The sequence below is a fragment of the Struthio camelus genome, chromosome Z, assembly GCF_040807025.1.
Source record: "Struthio camelus isolate bStrCam1 chromosome Z, bStrCam1.hap1, whole genome shotgun sequence".
In the NCBI taxonomy this organism is placed as follows: domain Eukaryota; kingdom Metazoa; phylum Chordata; class Aves; order Struthioniformes; family Struthionidae; genus Struthio; species Struthio camelus.
Genome location: NC_090982.1, coordinates 29,655,529 through 29,669,494, shown reverse-complemented (window position 1 = coordinate 29,669,494; position 13,966 = coordinate 29,655,529). Strand labels below are relative to the sequence as shown.

The following is a 13,966-nucleotide window of genomic DNA, read 5'->3' as shown; positions in this document are numbered from 1 at the left end:
GTCATCCATAATCACCTTCTACAAAGCTGTCAATCTAGAAGCCATAATGGACCTAGGCCAGAGCTTCGCTGTTGTTGTTTTTCAAACCTTACTTTTCCATCCCTTGCCAGTATTAAATTTCAGCAGCTTTTGCTGTCACTACCTACAAGTACCAGAATGTTTTATTAAGTATTTGCAGGGAGTTGGCCCTGTTGTCTTTTGATTTGTAATTTTGGGTTCAAACCTCTGAAAAGACAGGAGGAAAGGGGTCCCTTTGCTGTCAAAAGTCTCCTTCTGAAATAATAAATCTGTATCACTGGCTATGCACGTAATTGAAACCCAGCTGATGGATTAACCACGGTTCTACCCTACTCCTCATACGGTAATTGCAGGGGGTGCTAGTATATTACTGGCTACTCAGTTCTATGGCTTTTATTGCTCTTACTGAGGTAAGTGAGGATTCAGCTAGTAGGGGCTTTTTGCATTTTCAAACTCTCCAAACAGCCAAAGAGACACTAAAAGAATCCCGCCACATGAGTAGACAATAAATAAATCAGGTTTATTGTATTTAAGATGGATGAAAGCACCTTTTTAAAAAATGAAATGCTTTCAGTGAATGTACACAATGCGCATACAGCACATGACACAATGCAAACCAAAAAATGTAGTGGCAGGGCCTATTATTATGCAGACTCTTTACAGCATGAATGGGACAGTTTTTGACTTCTGCTCAACTGTGAGATGCTCTGCTAAGGTTTTTAAGTAAACATAAGAAAAAAGAAAAGCACACATTTTCATTGCCAATGTTCCACATCCCAAATATAATAGTGAAGGGTTTTTCTCCTTTGAAGAAGTTGAACTTCCACCAGCAAATATCAGAAACCTCTGGCAGCATAAGACCCTGCAGATAAACCATTTAAGCAGACCAAAAGAAAGAGGTTAAGTTAGAAGACCTCCACTCAAAACTTCATCCTGTGTTGCCTTTCTACCACATAAAGAAGAATGGATCACCACCAGCATGGCTGTACCATCATATGATATATAAATCCACGAAAACTTAACAAGCAATTACAGAAATAATATATATTTTTTAATTTGGTATTATTTTTTCTGAGTATGCCTCATACATTTTCAGAGGACAAGAAAATATAACAAAAGGTGCCAACTATACATGTATTCTTAACATCACCTACCCAGCTCCCCTTGATTTTATTGCAAATCTCTTTACTAGCGACAAGTGATTATAGGAGAATGCTGGAGGAAAAAATAAGAAGCGTGAGCCAAGTGCATTTTGACAGCTTAAAATTAGAAGGAAAATAAAAAGAACCCCCCACATTTATTATTTCTATCTCATGATTAATTTTAAGCCAATCTCATGCTTTTCTGGGGACTAGAATGATTTAACATTTAGAATTGGCAATACAGCATACCATACAAATACATAACCATAAAGAGACCAATTCAAGTTTACTGCGGGGACTATAACTTTGACTTGCCTGACATCTGTGCATTTAAACATCTCAGCCCTAACACCACAGTGTTCAATATCAGAACACTACATACCTATCCTGAGCTAGGAAAGATGATCCATATGTCTAAATCCTATGTCCTCAGTCCAGAAAATACTACTTAGAGTTCTGCTTACGATTTGTGACATATTTCAATTATATTTTAAAAATATTAAAAAAAAAGTTACAGGCACTTGCTCTTGATAATGTGCCAAAATGCTTCCCCACTGCACTTAACTAAAGAAAACCAGGGAAATATTTTACCTCAGAAGTACTTGAAGCTAACAGTGAAACTGTAAAAAACATCTTGAACCAAAACAAAACCTGTAAAAATATACAGACTGACAGAGACACAAATAGATATTCTTAAAAATCTTCATATTTTTACATTTTAAATAAAGACCACTGTTTCATTCAAACATTCCATTTCTTTTCTAGAATAGGATTACTTGAAGCCCAACTTATTAACATTGTGATCAATTAGTTAATGCAAGTATCCATTTATACTTCCTACGTTTCATGTTATCATCTTTGTTCTGCTCCCTCTGTGCCTTGTGGCCAAGTTGATTTTCTGAAAGTCAGTGGCAACAGATGTGTTCAATCTGTAGACAGCGAAAGAATCTACTTCTACAGCAATTATAATCACTCTGTTCACAAACTGACCCATGTCTGTGACATAACCAATTCTCTAGTATGTCCACAAATAGCACATCATAGCTTCTTATTTAAAATGATTAAATAAGACCAAACTGACAACACTGAATTCTCGGTGTTTTACGGCCTTAGTATTTGAATCACAGAATCTACTTCCTTGCTTAAACGAACCAATGGCATGCTATACTCATCAACTGACCAGCGAGAGCATCCTTCGTTATGTACAACACAAAAAGTAAAACGGAATCCCTGTCTTGAGGAACATATACTGTCAATTATTTCACATCTGAATTCTCACATTAAAAGTTGTTTCAGTTGCAGAATCAAGCAGCCAAACATTTTAAAGCTAGATTTATAGTCATCTCTGTAGCCTTAATTCTACCTTCATAATGTCTATTCTGTGCCCAGAGAGAAGACTGCTAGGAAAACTGGTAATGAGATCAGTGAGTGTAAAAACTGCATCATAACACACATATACAACAGGGGAGGACCAAGCTTACACAAACCACTGTAAACCTGAGTACCTCACTTTGAAACCTATCTGCTAACTGATGTTTTTCCCACATTGAGTGTTGCAGACACTTTTTTTTTTTGCCCCCAAAGGGAAAGTGTTATTACAGGAAGTGGTGCAAATGTTATTATATATAAAGGTGACACAGTTTCCCTCTTTTCCTCTGTCAGATACATTGCAGGTGGTAAGTTTTGACTCTCAGCGCAAATCTTACGCTAGAGCTACATTTCCAATCATATTAGCCGACAGAAAGACAGAATCACAGAATGGTTTAGGTTGGAAGGGACCTCGGGAGATCAGCTAGTCCAACCTCCCTGCTCAAGCAGGGACCTCTAGAGCACGTTGCGCACGATCATGTCCACGCGGGTTTTGAATATCTCCAGAGAAGGAGACTCCACTACCTCTCCGGGCAACCTGTCCCAGGGCTCTGTCACCCTCTCAGGGAAGAAGTTTTGCCTCAGGGTCAGACGAAACTTCCTGTGGTTCAGTTTCTGCCCGTTGCCTCTTGTCCTGTCACTGGGCACCACGGAGAAGAGTCTGGCCTCATCCTCTCCACACCCCCCCTTCAGATACTTGTACACATTGATCAAGTCACCTCTCAGTCTTCTCTTCTCCAGGCTCAACAGGCCCAGCTCTCGCAGCCTTTCCTCCTAGCAGAGATGCTCCAGGCCCCTCATCAGCTTCGTAGCCCTCCGCTGGACTCTCTCCAGTAGCGCCACGTCTCTCTTGCACTGGGGAGCCCAGAACTGGACACCCTACTCCAGGTGAGGCCTCACCAGGGCTCAGCAGAGGGGCAGGATCACCTCCCTCCACCTGCTGGCAACACCCTGCCTAATGCAGCCCAGCATACCACTGGCCTTCTTGGCCACAAGGGCACATTGCTGCCTCATGGTCAACTTGTTGCCCACCAGCACTCCCAGGTCCTTCTCTGCAGAGCTGCTTTCCAGCAGGTCAACCCCCAGCCTGTACTGCTGCATGGGGTTATTCCCCCCTAGGTGCAGGACCCTGCACTTGCCTGTCTTGAACCTCAGGAGGTTCCTCTCCGCCCAGCTCTCCAGCCTGGCCAGGTACCTCTGAATGGCAGCACAGCCTTCTGGCGTGTCAGCCACTCCCCCCGGTTTAGTATCATCAGCAAACTTGCTGAGGGTGCACTCTGTCCCTTCCTCCAGGTCATCGATGAATACGCTGAACAAGACTGGACCCAGGACTGACCCTTGGGGGACACTGCTAGCTACAGGTCTCCCACTAGACTCCGCACCACTGACCACAACCCTCTGAGCTCTGCCACCCAGCCAGCTCTCAATCCACCTCACTGTCCACTCATCCAACCCACACTTCCTCAGTTTACCTAGGAGGATGTGATGGGAGACAGCTGACTAATGGCAGTGTCAGACCTCTTGGTGTTGAGGTGCTGGGTGAAGGAAAGTCAGGCCCAGGTCAGATGATCTCTTTCTCTCCCTTCTCTCCCCTCTCCCACCATTTATCAAAGGAAGTTGAGGACTCCTGCCAGGACAATGTCCCTTATTGTAAACAATAGAAGAGACAGTTTCTTGCAAGAAAAGTTTGCAGTAACTTTTTCTATAAAGGAAAGTGTTGGGCAACTCTAACCACAGGGTCACCATCGGTTCCCTCTGTAATCACAAGTACGATCAAAAACTAACATAGTCTGTGAGGCAGCATCATGGCACTTAGCATCCTTCAAAGACAGAAAAGTGCTTTTATGTTTAAACATTGTAGGGTACAGCCCTTTGCCAGTAAAAACAGAGCATGTGTCTTAATTTAAAAGTTTGCTCAGCATGTTTTGTGCTATTTCCTATGTCTTAAGCATCTGTCTGAACTGCCAAAACAAGTGGGGGAAAAATGACATTTTCCTTTGCTTAGGCATGGTAAAATCAGAATGAAATGGAAGTTCTTGTCCTAATACATGCTCTTCTGCAGTTGTGGGGGGACAGGTTATTTCAACAGTATCTTGCAGACAAGTGGAAACAGCAAACTTCTCAGTAATTAACAAGTTCTCCCCACAAAAAGGTTGTCTAACATCTATACCATGAAAAAAGAGCACAGAATCTCACTTCAGAACTTAGCAGTTATTACAAAGCAAAAGGCTTCTAGTTTAACTGCAGAATAATACATCTTCCAACTTTTCATAAGCTTCTAAGCTATTCAGCTGGCTTCAGAGGCTAAATAACTTAAAACTGTGACAAACAAGCCTCAGTTGTCAAACTGATTTGACAACCTATTTTTCGTATGTTGTGACTTTGATAGAAAAGCCACTTGTTTTTCTCTCCTTCCTTAACAGTCCTGTGCGAGCTGCAGTCTTCAAAATTTCACTTCTAATCTCTCTCATTTTGAAGCTTACCAGTTCAGTTCTGACTACCCATATCTCCATTAAATCTTTCTCCACTGTTTACAGTGGAGAACAAATTCAGCCAGTATAATTTTAGCTGGGTCTCCAGCTATTCTTCAAATGGAAGACAATATACATTCAGCTACAGATTGCTTTAAAAAAAAAAGTGCATATACACATACATGCATTCATACACAGCCCAGTTTCCTGCCGTAAGAGTACTTTTCTGTTACATATTTAGCACATACACAGACCAATTCTCTGTGATATATGGCTCTTACGGCCATGAAGATGAAAAATGGTCAAAACTCATCCCTAAATTAAACAAATTGATTCCCATCTTTACCCTTTTACCAAAATAATTTACTAAGGCTTAAGAAGCAAGCAGACTCAAGGCTGGCATGTCATACAACCCATATATTAACTCAGTCAGCAATAAATCTCCCCTTACTTTCCCAGCTCTATACTACTTTCTTAAATAGCTCACTATAAAGCCCCAACCTAATTAAAAACAGCTTTCTCGGCAACAGTGGCCTTGATTTCACTTATTTACACATTAACTGCAGCCTCCGTTTGGCCAATCGAGTCTATCCCCTGCACCACGCAGGGCCTTTTATCTGCCCTGGACAGCATTTTCTCCAGCAGATGAAGTAGATGCCGATTGATTTGCTGTCGAGCATGGTAAATTAATAGCAACAAATTGCTGAGGGCCCCATCTCGCTGCTCCACCATGCTTCGGCAGTTTTGCTTTATTTGCTCCATGATGGGCAGCAGTCAGGCCTCTTCAAGTCAATTTCTTCTTAACAACCTGCAATACTTTTCAATGGCGAAAATAGAGCCGTTCCTTGTAAGTCAGAAATCAATATCCTATTGCCCTTAGAAAATGCTAAACAAGCAGTATTGGCAATCCACTTGGTACTAGAGGGTATCAGATATAATGCAAATCCATACCGCTTCCCTCCTCGTAGTTATTACAGTTTGCTAAAAGGTTCCTAATGCCATTTATCATCATTTACCATCGACTACTGCAGCTATGATTATGATATCCTATCAGCTAGTAGAGCCCTTTCATTTCTATCCAATTAATATTTTAGCAGCACTCAAATGGTTCTTGCCCAAGCCTCGTAATAAAATTTACATGGATTGGACTGAAACAGGGAGTTTTCTTACTGTGATTAAAAAAGCGCTGTTCATTTATTTTTTAATATCCAGTTTCCTGAAGATCTGGACCTTCTATTAAAAATGCTAAAATTCTACATTTTTTCCTCTCACAATTAGTTCAAAGACAGCGTTTTAACCAAAAAGAACCCGAATTTATGGTCTGCCACCTTCAAAAACAAAATTAAAAAGTGAATGCTGTATCCTATGTATGTTCTCCATCACTCTCATTCACAAGTGTCTGTCGTCTCTAGCCAAAGACAGACACTTGCTTTAAGTGATAATTACAGTACTGAATTAAAACCTTCAGAAAGCGTGTTTGATTACAGCAATTAAAATAAACTGTTTACCATAACATTAAAACTGCCTAATTTCAGAAATTAAATTGAATGACCAACAATAGCAAGTAGCAGCACCGTATTAGAAACATAGAGCAGCACATCAACTATTCATTCATAAACTATCCACTGAGCCTCTTAAAAACAAATGTTAAAAAAGCAGCTTAGTAAGAAATGAGCATTTCCAGGCCCATTCAAATGCTCACATTTATTCTAATGCTGCAATTTAAAACTGGAGGGAATGATCTGTTCATACTGCAACCCACAACGTCTAACTTTTCAGCTTTTCTGTGGAATGTGTCTGTCTTGAAGCTTTATTGATCCTACTACAGAATATCAAGAATTAGGTTAATATTTTAGACTGTAACACCACATGTCACAACACACCCCACACATGTCTTTAAAAAAAAAACACAAATGACTAATTCTACCAGTCTAATGCTATTTACTCAGTTACCAAAATTTAAATTAATTATGTTCTCAAACATAATTGTTAAAAATTGGCAACATTATGCAGGCTTAATTAAGATTAAATCCAATTTACTAAATGTACTTTAATTGGTACTAATTACATTAGCTTTCCTTTCAGAATGACAAATTCCCCATAGGTTTCACTTTAATAGTCTTCTATCAAAATCAACACAGGATGACTGATGAAGAGCATCACATGAGGGGTGGGAAAATAAATGTTCTTCCTCCCTCCTCCTTCTCCCCCCAATACACACGTGCACACACACCATCACTGCTCTATGCATTTATTCTTTTATCAGTTTGCTAAGTCACAGAGTCATGACTCCATCACAGCCATCATTTTCTGTTCCAGTGAAAAATTTATCTAAAAATAAATACTCTGTGGCTGGGAGCAGCCAAGAAGAACAGAAGCTTTAACAGAAAAATACACAAAGGTTTCAAATATCAGGGCCACCAATTACTAGGGTACTTCCAAGGACTCCAGGGAGTCCTGCTCTTGAACCCTTTGAGACACAAATCTAATAAGTGAATAAGCCTAACCTGATCTTAAGAACTAGGCGCAATTACGCCGAAGGGCAACTTCACTGCATTATTGCCTGCTTTCCATTACAAGGGCATCCAGTGAGTACATCTGGAAAAGAACCTAAGAGGAACCAAGGCTATCTGCCCAGCAAAACAAATAAAGACAGATATGCCTCTGTGCTAAAGTGAAAAAAAGAAAGAAAATATAATAAGTAGGTGGTTTGCAGGGCTGTCTGTATTTCATAATGTGATAAACTGCCCTCAGGATTTCTGATATGATTGAATTTAGAAAGCTTTAAAAAAAAAAAAAAAAGTGAATCGCTCAATTTCAACTGGGCACAATTCAAAGACAGAGGAGGAAGAAAAGGGAATTTAAGGTGGAAGGCTAAGAAAGCTTCACACACATCCAATGAAACAATTGACACTACGTATACAAACACTCGGCCTTAACAGTGTGATCCTAAAGTAAAATGGCAAATATTTTGTGCTTGCCGAACAAAAGGAGAAAGGAAAAAAAATCTGTAGCAACAGAAGGGAAAACATGAAAGATAAAATTAACATCAAATATAAGAATGATAGTGAAAAAGTTTCTTACCCGCAATTAATTTGTCAACATCTGACAAAAATATTTAAGTGTTTTGCATGAGAGTAAAATATTTAAGTTACTAATTTGAATAGAAGCAACAGTAATGAAAATGGTGTTTAATTCAAACCCTGTCCTTTGTAATCCTCACATTTATTTGTAATTAACTATTTAATTTCTCCAGAATTTTGTTAAAGTCTCCACTACCATTCTACAGTTTCTGAACTATTTTTTATTATTTAAAAATTAAGAGGGCTTTGGTTTTCCCTCAAAAGAAATATAACTTCATATCTCACATGCAAACAGATTTTGTCCTACATACAGAATTTTGTGGAGTCAGTTTAAGTCTACATACAACTAATTGCTGTAAGAATACAGTATCTAGATATATAAACAAGTTTGACTGCAACGGTGGTCTTCAAACGCCTATGAGAATTTGCTGCGTAGGTTGCCTGTAAGAACTCGGATTTATGAATTGTTTTTGCCCTTTTAACAGTACCTGAAATAATCTAGCTATTCATTTGAGAACAGCTCCAAAACGTCTGAGAGTTAATAAGAGTCTTTCCACTACTACCAGTGACGTGAATGAGGTCCACAGAGTAACCATATAATTAGAATCTGATCAGCTAGAGGTACAGTCTTTTACTCTTGATCGCTTGTTAAATATACTTGTTAAGTCTTTATGGGTAGGTATCACATTCACGAACAGCACATTTGACCTCAACAGGGCTACGTATGTCTGCAAAATAATGTATATGGATATATTGGATAATAATGTATAAGGTTCCATAGATTTGGAGCTGCAGATCAAAATGTTTTAAGGCAGGAAATCCCACTGTCTTCTTACCTGCATGCCATCTAGCACAAATGGTCCTAATCAGTATTGTGGCATTGGGATGCTAATGGGATACAAAATATAACAAATAACACAAAAAAATTGACTTATATGTTTGCACTCGACCAGATAAAAAAATCCTATTTCCACAACCCAGAAAAGTTCAAAATCCCTTACTTTGAACAGAAACAACGTACAAACCAATTTTAAGATGGTCTTTCCTCTCCCATCCAACCATTTCTTTATTTCTGCAGTTTACACTACTTAGCAACACAGCTGAATTGCTCAACCATTTGCTAAAATGAGTTGTCAGTATTAAAGTCTCCCATATAAAAAGTTCCGTCACTGGAAAAGAGGTCAGATGTTTAATTCATTCTCCTGCAGAGAAGGTTAAAAACATACGTTACTGAATAACAAATTCTGATTTACACTACCATGCTTCATCCGACTAACCTCCTGCTAATCATGGCGTTAAGTGTTAGACTTCAAGGCACAAAACTGAGCATGCTAACATCCTCATAGGAAGCTCATTTACTCCTTAGAGCTTGAGTAAATAACACCCTATTTTTGGACAAAGGTCCAAATAAGTAGCTTTTGGGAAATAAGAACATATCTGTACATCAATTTCCGTTGTAGTTCCTGCTCAAATCTGTCCAAGTTAATTGAAGATAACAGTATTTTTCTATATATAAACAGAAAACCCTTTACATCTCATACACATTTATGATGTAGCTATTGTTCCAAAAAGTAAACCTCAAAAGTTGGAGGTTAGATAAAGCCGAAGCTACAACCCACGTTCCCCTCGCTATTTTCGTGGGTACTCTCTCTGTAGAAAGACCACTTGCATTTGCAGAGGTTACATGTGGAAAGTCAATATAGTAACACACAACTGTGAGCTAATACAGTAACCTATACAGAGCCATGTATCATACACAAGACGGAAGTTTCAGGGCTCCGTGGAGCACAAAAAAATATCCAATGCGCTTAGGCATGCAATTAAATCAACTCTCAAAGAGTACACATCTGTTTTAAGACTGGTGAGAGAAATTAATACAGTACATTCTTACACAAAACAAAATATTTGCCTACCTGTTTATGCATCTCTATATTCAATCCATAGGACATCTCATAATACTAAAAAAGAAGAAAACGGCTCTGTTAGAACTTGCAGTCATGAAAGTCATTCCAAAATTCACTTCGAATCAAACATCATTTGTATAAAGACATACAGACCTACAAAATATTTACTAGCCTTGAAAAGCTTCTGGAATTTGAAAGTACATTTCATAGCAACCTTTTTTTCTTTTTTGCTTTATCTACGTTGCTTCTTGTCAAATTTACAAAGAACAGGCATAAAATAAGCAAAAACCAGACAACAACCACCAAAAAAGAAAATTAATCACAACCAGAGTTAAAGATCAGAAGCAGAGAAAAGTCACAGAAAATGCTCAAGATTTTATTCCCTAGCACACATTAAAGATGTCAAAAAATGTCCGAACTGCTTGAAACCTGACACACGCATAAATCAGCAATGTCTAACAGACTGGTTATTCAATACTTTAAATTAAAAACAAAACAAAGATACAATTAAATTGCAGAGATGCAAAAAAATGAAAAAGCATTGAAATTCAGAGCCAAAGCAGCTATTCTCCTGTCACTGCCTCAGTATCGGAGGGAACTCAGGTCCGTGTGCAATATTAGCATCAAACAATCTCCAAGACTTAAGCACATCAGAAAAAGACAAATGTGAGCCTTAACATCTGCTTGTGCTCTTGAACAGTTTTTTTCAAGGTTTTTTACTGTTTTTGTAAACATAAGAATGATATTTGTCACACACACACGGAAAACAGCTAATCCTTCATAGACACACAAGATAGATAGTAAGAGCTTATTTGGAGTCATTACGATCCATCATGCAATTATGTATTTAGAGACTTCTTCCTATGCAAGTTATTTAACCAGACAGGCCACAACCATCTAGGAAATCCCTTTCACAGCTTAGATCCCTGGTATTCTGAACTTAGTAATACAACAAGCCAGCAGCCCAGAAGAAACAATTCTTCTAGAAAACAGGTTTCATTTTTACATACGGAAGATTTTGATTCAACCTCTTCATAGAAAAAAGATCATCCTGAACTGCTTTACAGAAGTACGATAGTTGGCAGAAGTCATCAAAAGTGAAAACGTCATTCCCCAGATATACTTTAGAAGTTGTGCATGCCTTTAAAGGGCTGACCAAGAAATCTGCTGGCTTTTTGAAGAAATATCCCCAGTTGCTTAAAACATGAAAAACTAGATTTTACATAGAAACTAATTGCTACAAAAAAGTTATAAACCCCTGAAACTAAGGATTTGTAATGGAAACGCTGAAGCAACCTCAACAGCAGCACTACTATAATCTTTCTGTTTGCCTCCAGCAATTCAAATATATTTCAGCTCTGTACACCAAGTTGATAGATATTTCGAATTTGTTATGCAGTTTGCTTACCATGACATAATGTCGCTGCATCTCTGTCTTCTCACTGGCCAGTTTTTCACATTCTAGCTTTAAACTGTTCAAGATTAAAAAAAAAAAAAGAAAAAAGAAAAAAGAAAAAAGCATGCATACTTCGTAATGCAAAACTGAACATTCTTCTGAGCACAGGTTTGCTCCCCTTTCCAAGCATTTCTCCAACACACACATAAAAATCTACATGCTAGCTCCTGCTTCGGAGTTAAGGGTGGGGTTGGCTCTTTCCCTCTCTCAAGAGATATTGCAACATCCTCATCTCCCGAGTGAGCGGTACATAGCACGTAGGAGAGTATTTTTCTCGGACAAAAAAAGCCCACTGGTTCGCAGAAAACGTAAACATGTCGGTGTGCACCTATAACACCAAAGCTTCAGAAGCCACTTACAAATCCGTACTTTAGTTCTCAGAGTTTTTACCTAAATGAGTTTTAGAAACACCTCTTGCTTTCATTCAAACCACAGGGGAATCAAATGCATATCGCGACTTAAAGGAGCAAGAAGTTATCGGCCTTTTTTTGTTTTTTGGTGATAGCGATGACAGACGCGCAAGGCAAACCTTGCGGGCGGTTCAAAGGGATGCCGGGGCAAACACCAGCTCCCCGCCCTGCGAGAGCGCGCTCGAAGCCCTGCGACAGCCGCTGGTCGCGGCGGGGCCACCGGCAGCTGCGGGTACCGCCGCCCCCCGCGCCGTCGTTTGGGACACGAGCGGGGCCTGACCGCGGCGGGCCGCCCCAAAACGGGGGCCAAAAAAACACCCCCCCAAACGCGTTCGCATCGCCGGGCACCTGAGCGGGGCGAGCGGCCGCCCCGCAGCGCTGCTCCCGGGACGGGACGCAGCGCGGCCCCCGGCCCGGCAGCGGGGCGGCCCGTCCCGCGCGGACCGTTACGGCCCTGGGGGGACCGTTACGCGCCGCCGCCCCTCCGCGGTGACCGGGGTGGGGGGGGAGGGGGGAAGGAGCGCCGGGCGCGGGGCGGCCACGCGGCCCGGCGAAAGTAAACACGGGCCGTTACCTGTGGTACTGCGCCTGCAAGAACTGGAACTCCTCCTTAATCCGGTCGCAGGACTCGGAAATGGTGAATTTAAAGGGCTGCGCTGGCTGATGAGGAGCCTACAAGCGGTCGACAGCGGTCGGTTAATCGCCCCCCTCTCGCCCGCCCGCTCCCCCCGGCCGGGGCTCCGCCGGCTCCCCGCCGGCCGGGCCGGGCCGGGCCGGGCCGAGGCGTCGCCCCCGGCCCCAACGGCCGTACCCTTCGCGTGGGGACCGAGCCCGCGCCGCGCCAGAGCGGGGCGAGGGCAACTCGGAGGCGGCAAAGGCCGCCGCGGAGCCGGGGACAACAATAAGAAAATGGCTACAAGCCGGCGGTGTCCCCGTCCGCCCCCCGGGCCCGCCGCACTCACCGGGTGCCGGGTCTGGGGGTACATCTTGCTCAGGTCGCGAATCATCCAAGCCGGTCAGCGGGCGCGGGCGGCCGGAGCAGCGGGGCTCATGGGCTGCGGCCGCAGCGGCGCGGCGGCGGCGGGCAGGGGCGCCCCGGCCCCCGCCGCCCCGGGGCTGGCGGGGCACCCCCCGCGGCGTCGAGGGGCGGCGGCGGCGTCCCCGGCTTGCGGGGGCCGCTGCCACATCCCCCGGGGGCGCTCAGCGGGCCGGGCAGGGCCGCGCCGGGCCGGCCGGGCCGGCGGCGCGTCCCCGCGGCGGCGGGTCGCTGCGGGCGGCGGCGGAGCGGGACGAGGAGGAGGAGGAGGAAGAGGAGGAGGAGGAGAAGGCGGGCAGGGACTCCCCTCCGCCGGCACCGGCGCGCGGCTCACCCAGAGGATCCCCTCTCGCAGTTTTTTCCCTTCTGCAAACTTTTATTGGTCTCGGCTGTTATCCTTCCTACACGCGTTCGGGGAGGGGAAAAAAAAGAGCGAAAAAAAGAAACAAAAATCTCCTTTCTTTACTAGGAAGAGAGCACCTCCTGGGCTGAAGAGGTTTTGCTGTCGGTTTTGCGCTCGTCTCTTCCCCCTGCGCGATATTCGCGTCTTCGGAGGTTTAAGTGCAGTAACCCTTTGTTGTGATGGGTTTTTTTCCTCTTCCCTATCAGCCAGATTTCATTTCCCCTCTTTTTAGTTTTTTTTTTTAAGAAAAGAATGAAAAAAAAAAAAGGTCCGGGTTGCTTTATTTATTTTTTTTCTTTTTTTTTCCCTTCCTCCTCGCCTTTCAGAAACTCCGGGAGATGGAAGCAGCAGCACCAGCAGCGCCGCGCAGATCTGAACGGATGGGCTCAGTTCGGATCAGCGCGGCGCGGCTCGGCTCGGCCCGGCCCGGCCCGGCCCAGCCCGGCCCGCCCGCCGCTGCCGCCGCCGCCGCTCCGCGCCGCTCCCACAGCACGCTCTGGCGAACTGACTTCTTTGACCAAATTTAGCAGCGGCAGATCATTAACATTCTGATACATATTCACAGCAGCCGGAAGGCCGCCGGCCGCGGGGCAGCCTGGGAGCTGCAGTTCTCTCCGGCCGCCTCTCCTCGCCGTTCGGCCGCGCCGAGGACTACTTCTTCCACAAGGCACTGCG

The 13,966-nt window shown here is 43.1% G+C and overlaps 1 protein-coding gene across 4 annotated transcripts in view; it reads right to left on the bottom strand.

Moving 5' to 3' along the window:
* LOC104143907 (transducin-like enhancer protein 4) overlaps nucleotides 1–12,953 on the bottom strand; it is a 103,009-nt gene extending 90,056 nt beyond the window's left edge. For all 4 annotated transcript variants that reach the window (XM_068928013.1, XM_068928014.1, XM_068928015.1 and 1 more), the window contains exons 1-4: nucleotides 12,815–12,953; nucleotides 12,427–12,524; nucleotides 11,395–11,458; nucleotides 9,996–10,040 (exon numbers count right to left, since the gene is read on the bottom strand). In XM_068928013.1, the coding sequence (XP_068784114.1) occupies nucleotides 9,996–10,040; nucleotides 11,395–11,458; nucleotides 12,427–12,524; nucleotides 12,815–12,859 (252 nt within the window). In that variant the 5' untranslated portion in view covers nucleotides 12,860–12,953. The remainder of the gene's footprint in view (nucleotides 1–9,995; nucleotides 10,041–11,394; nucleotides 11,459–12,426; nucleotides 12,525–12,814) is intronic.
* Between the last annotated feature and the right edge of the window lie 1,013 nt (nucleotides 12,954–13,966).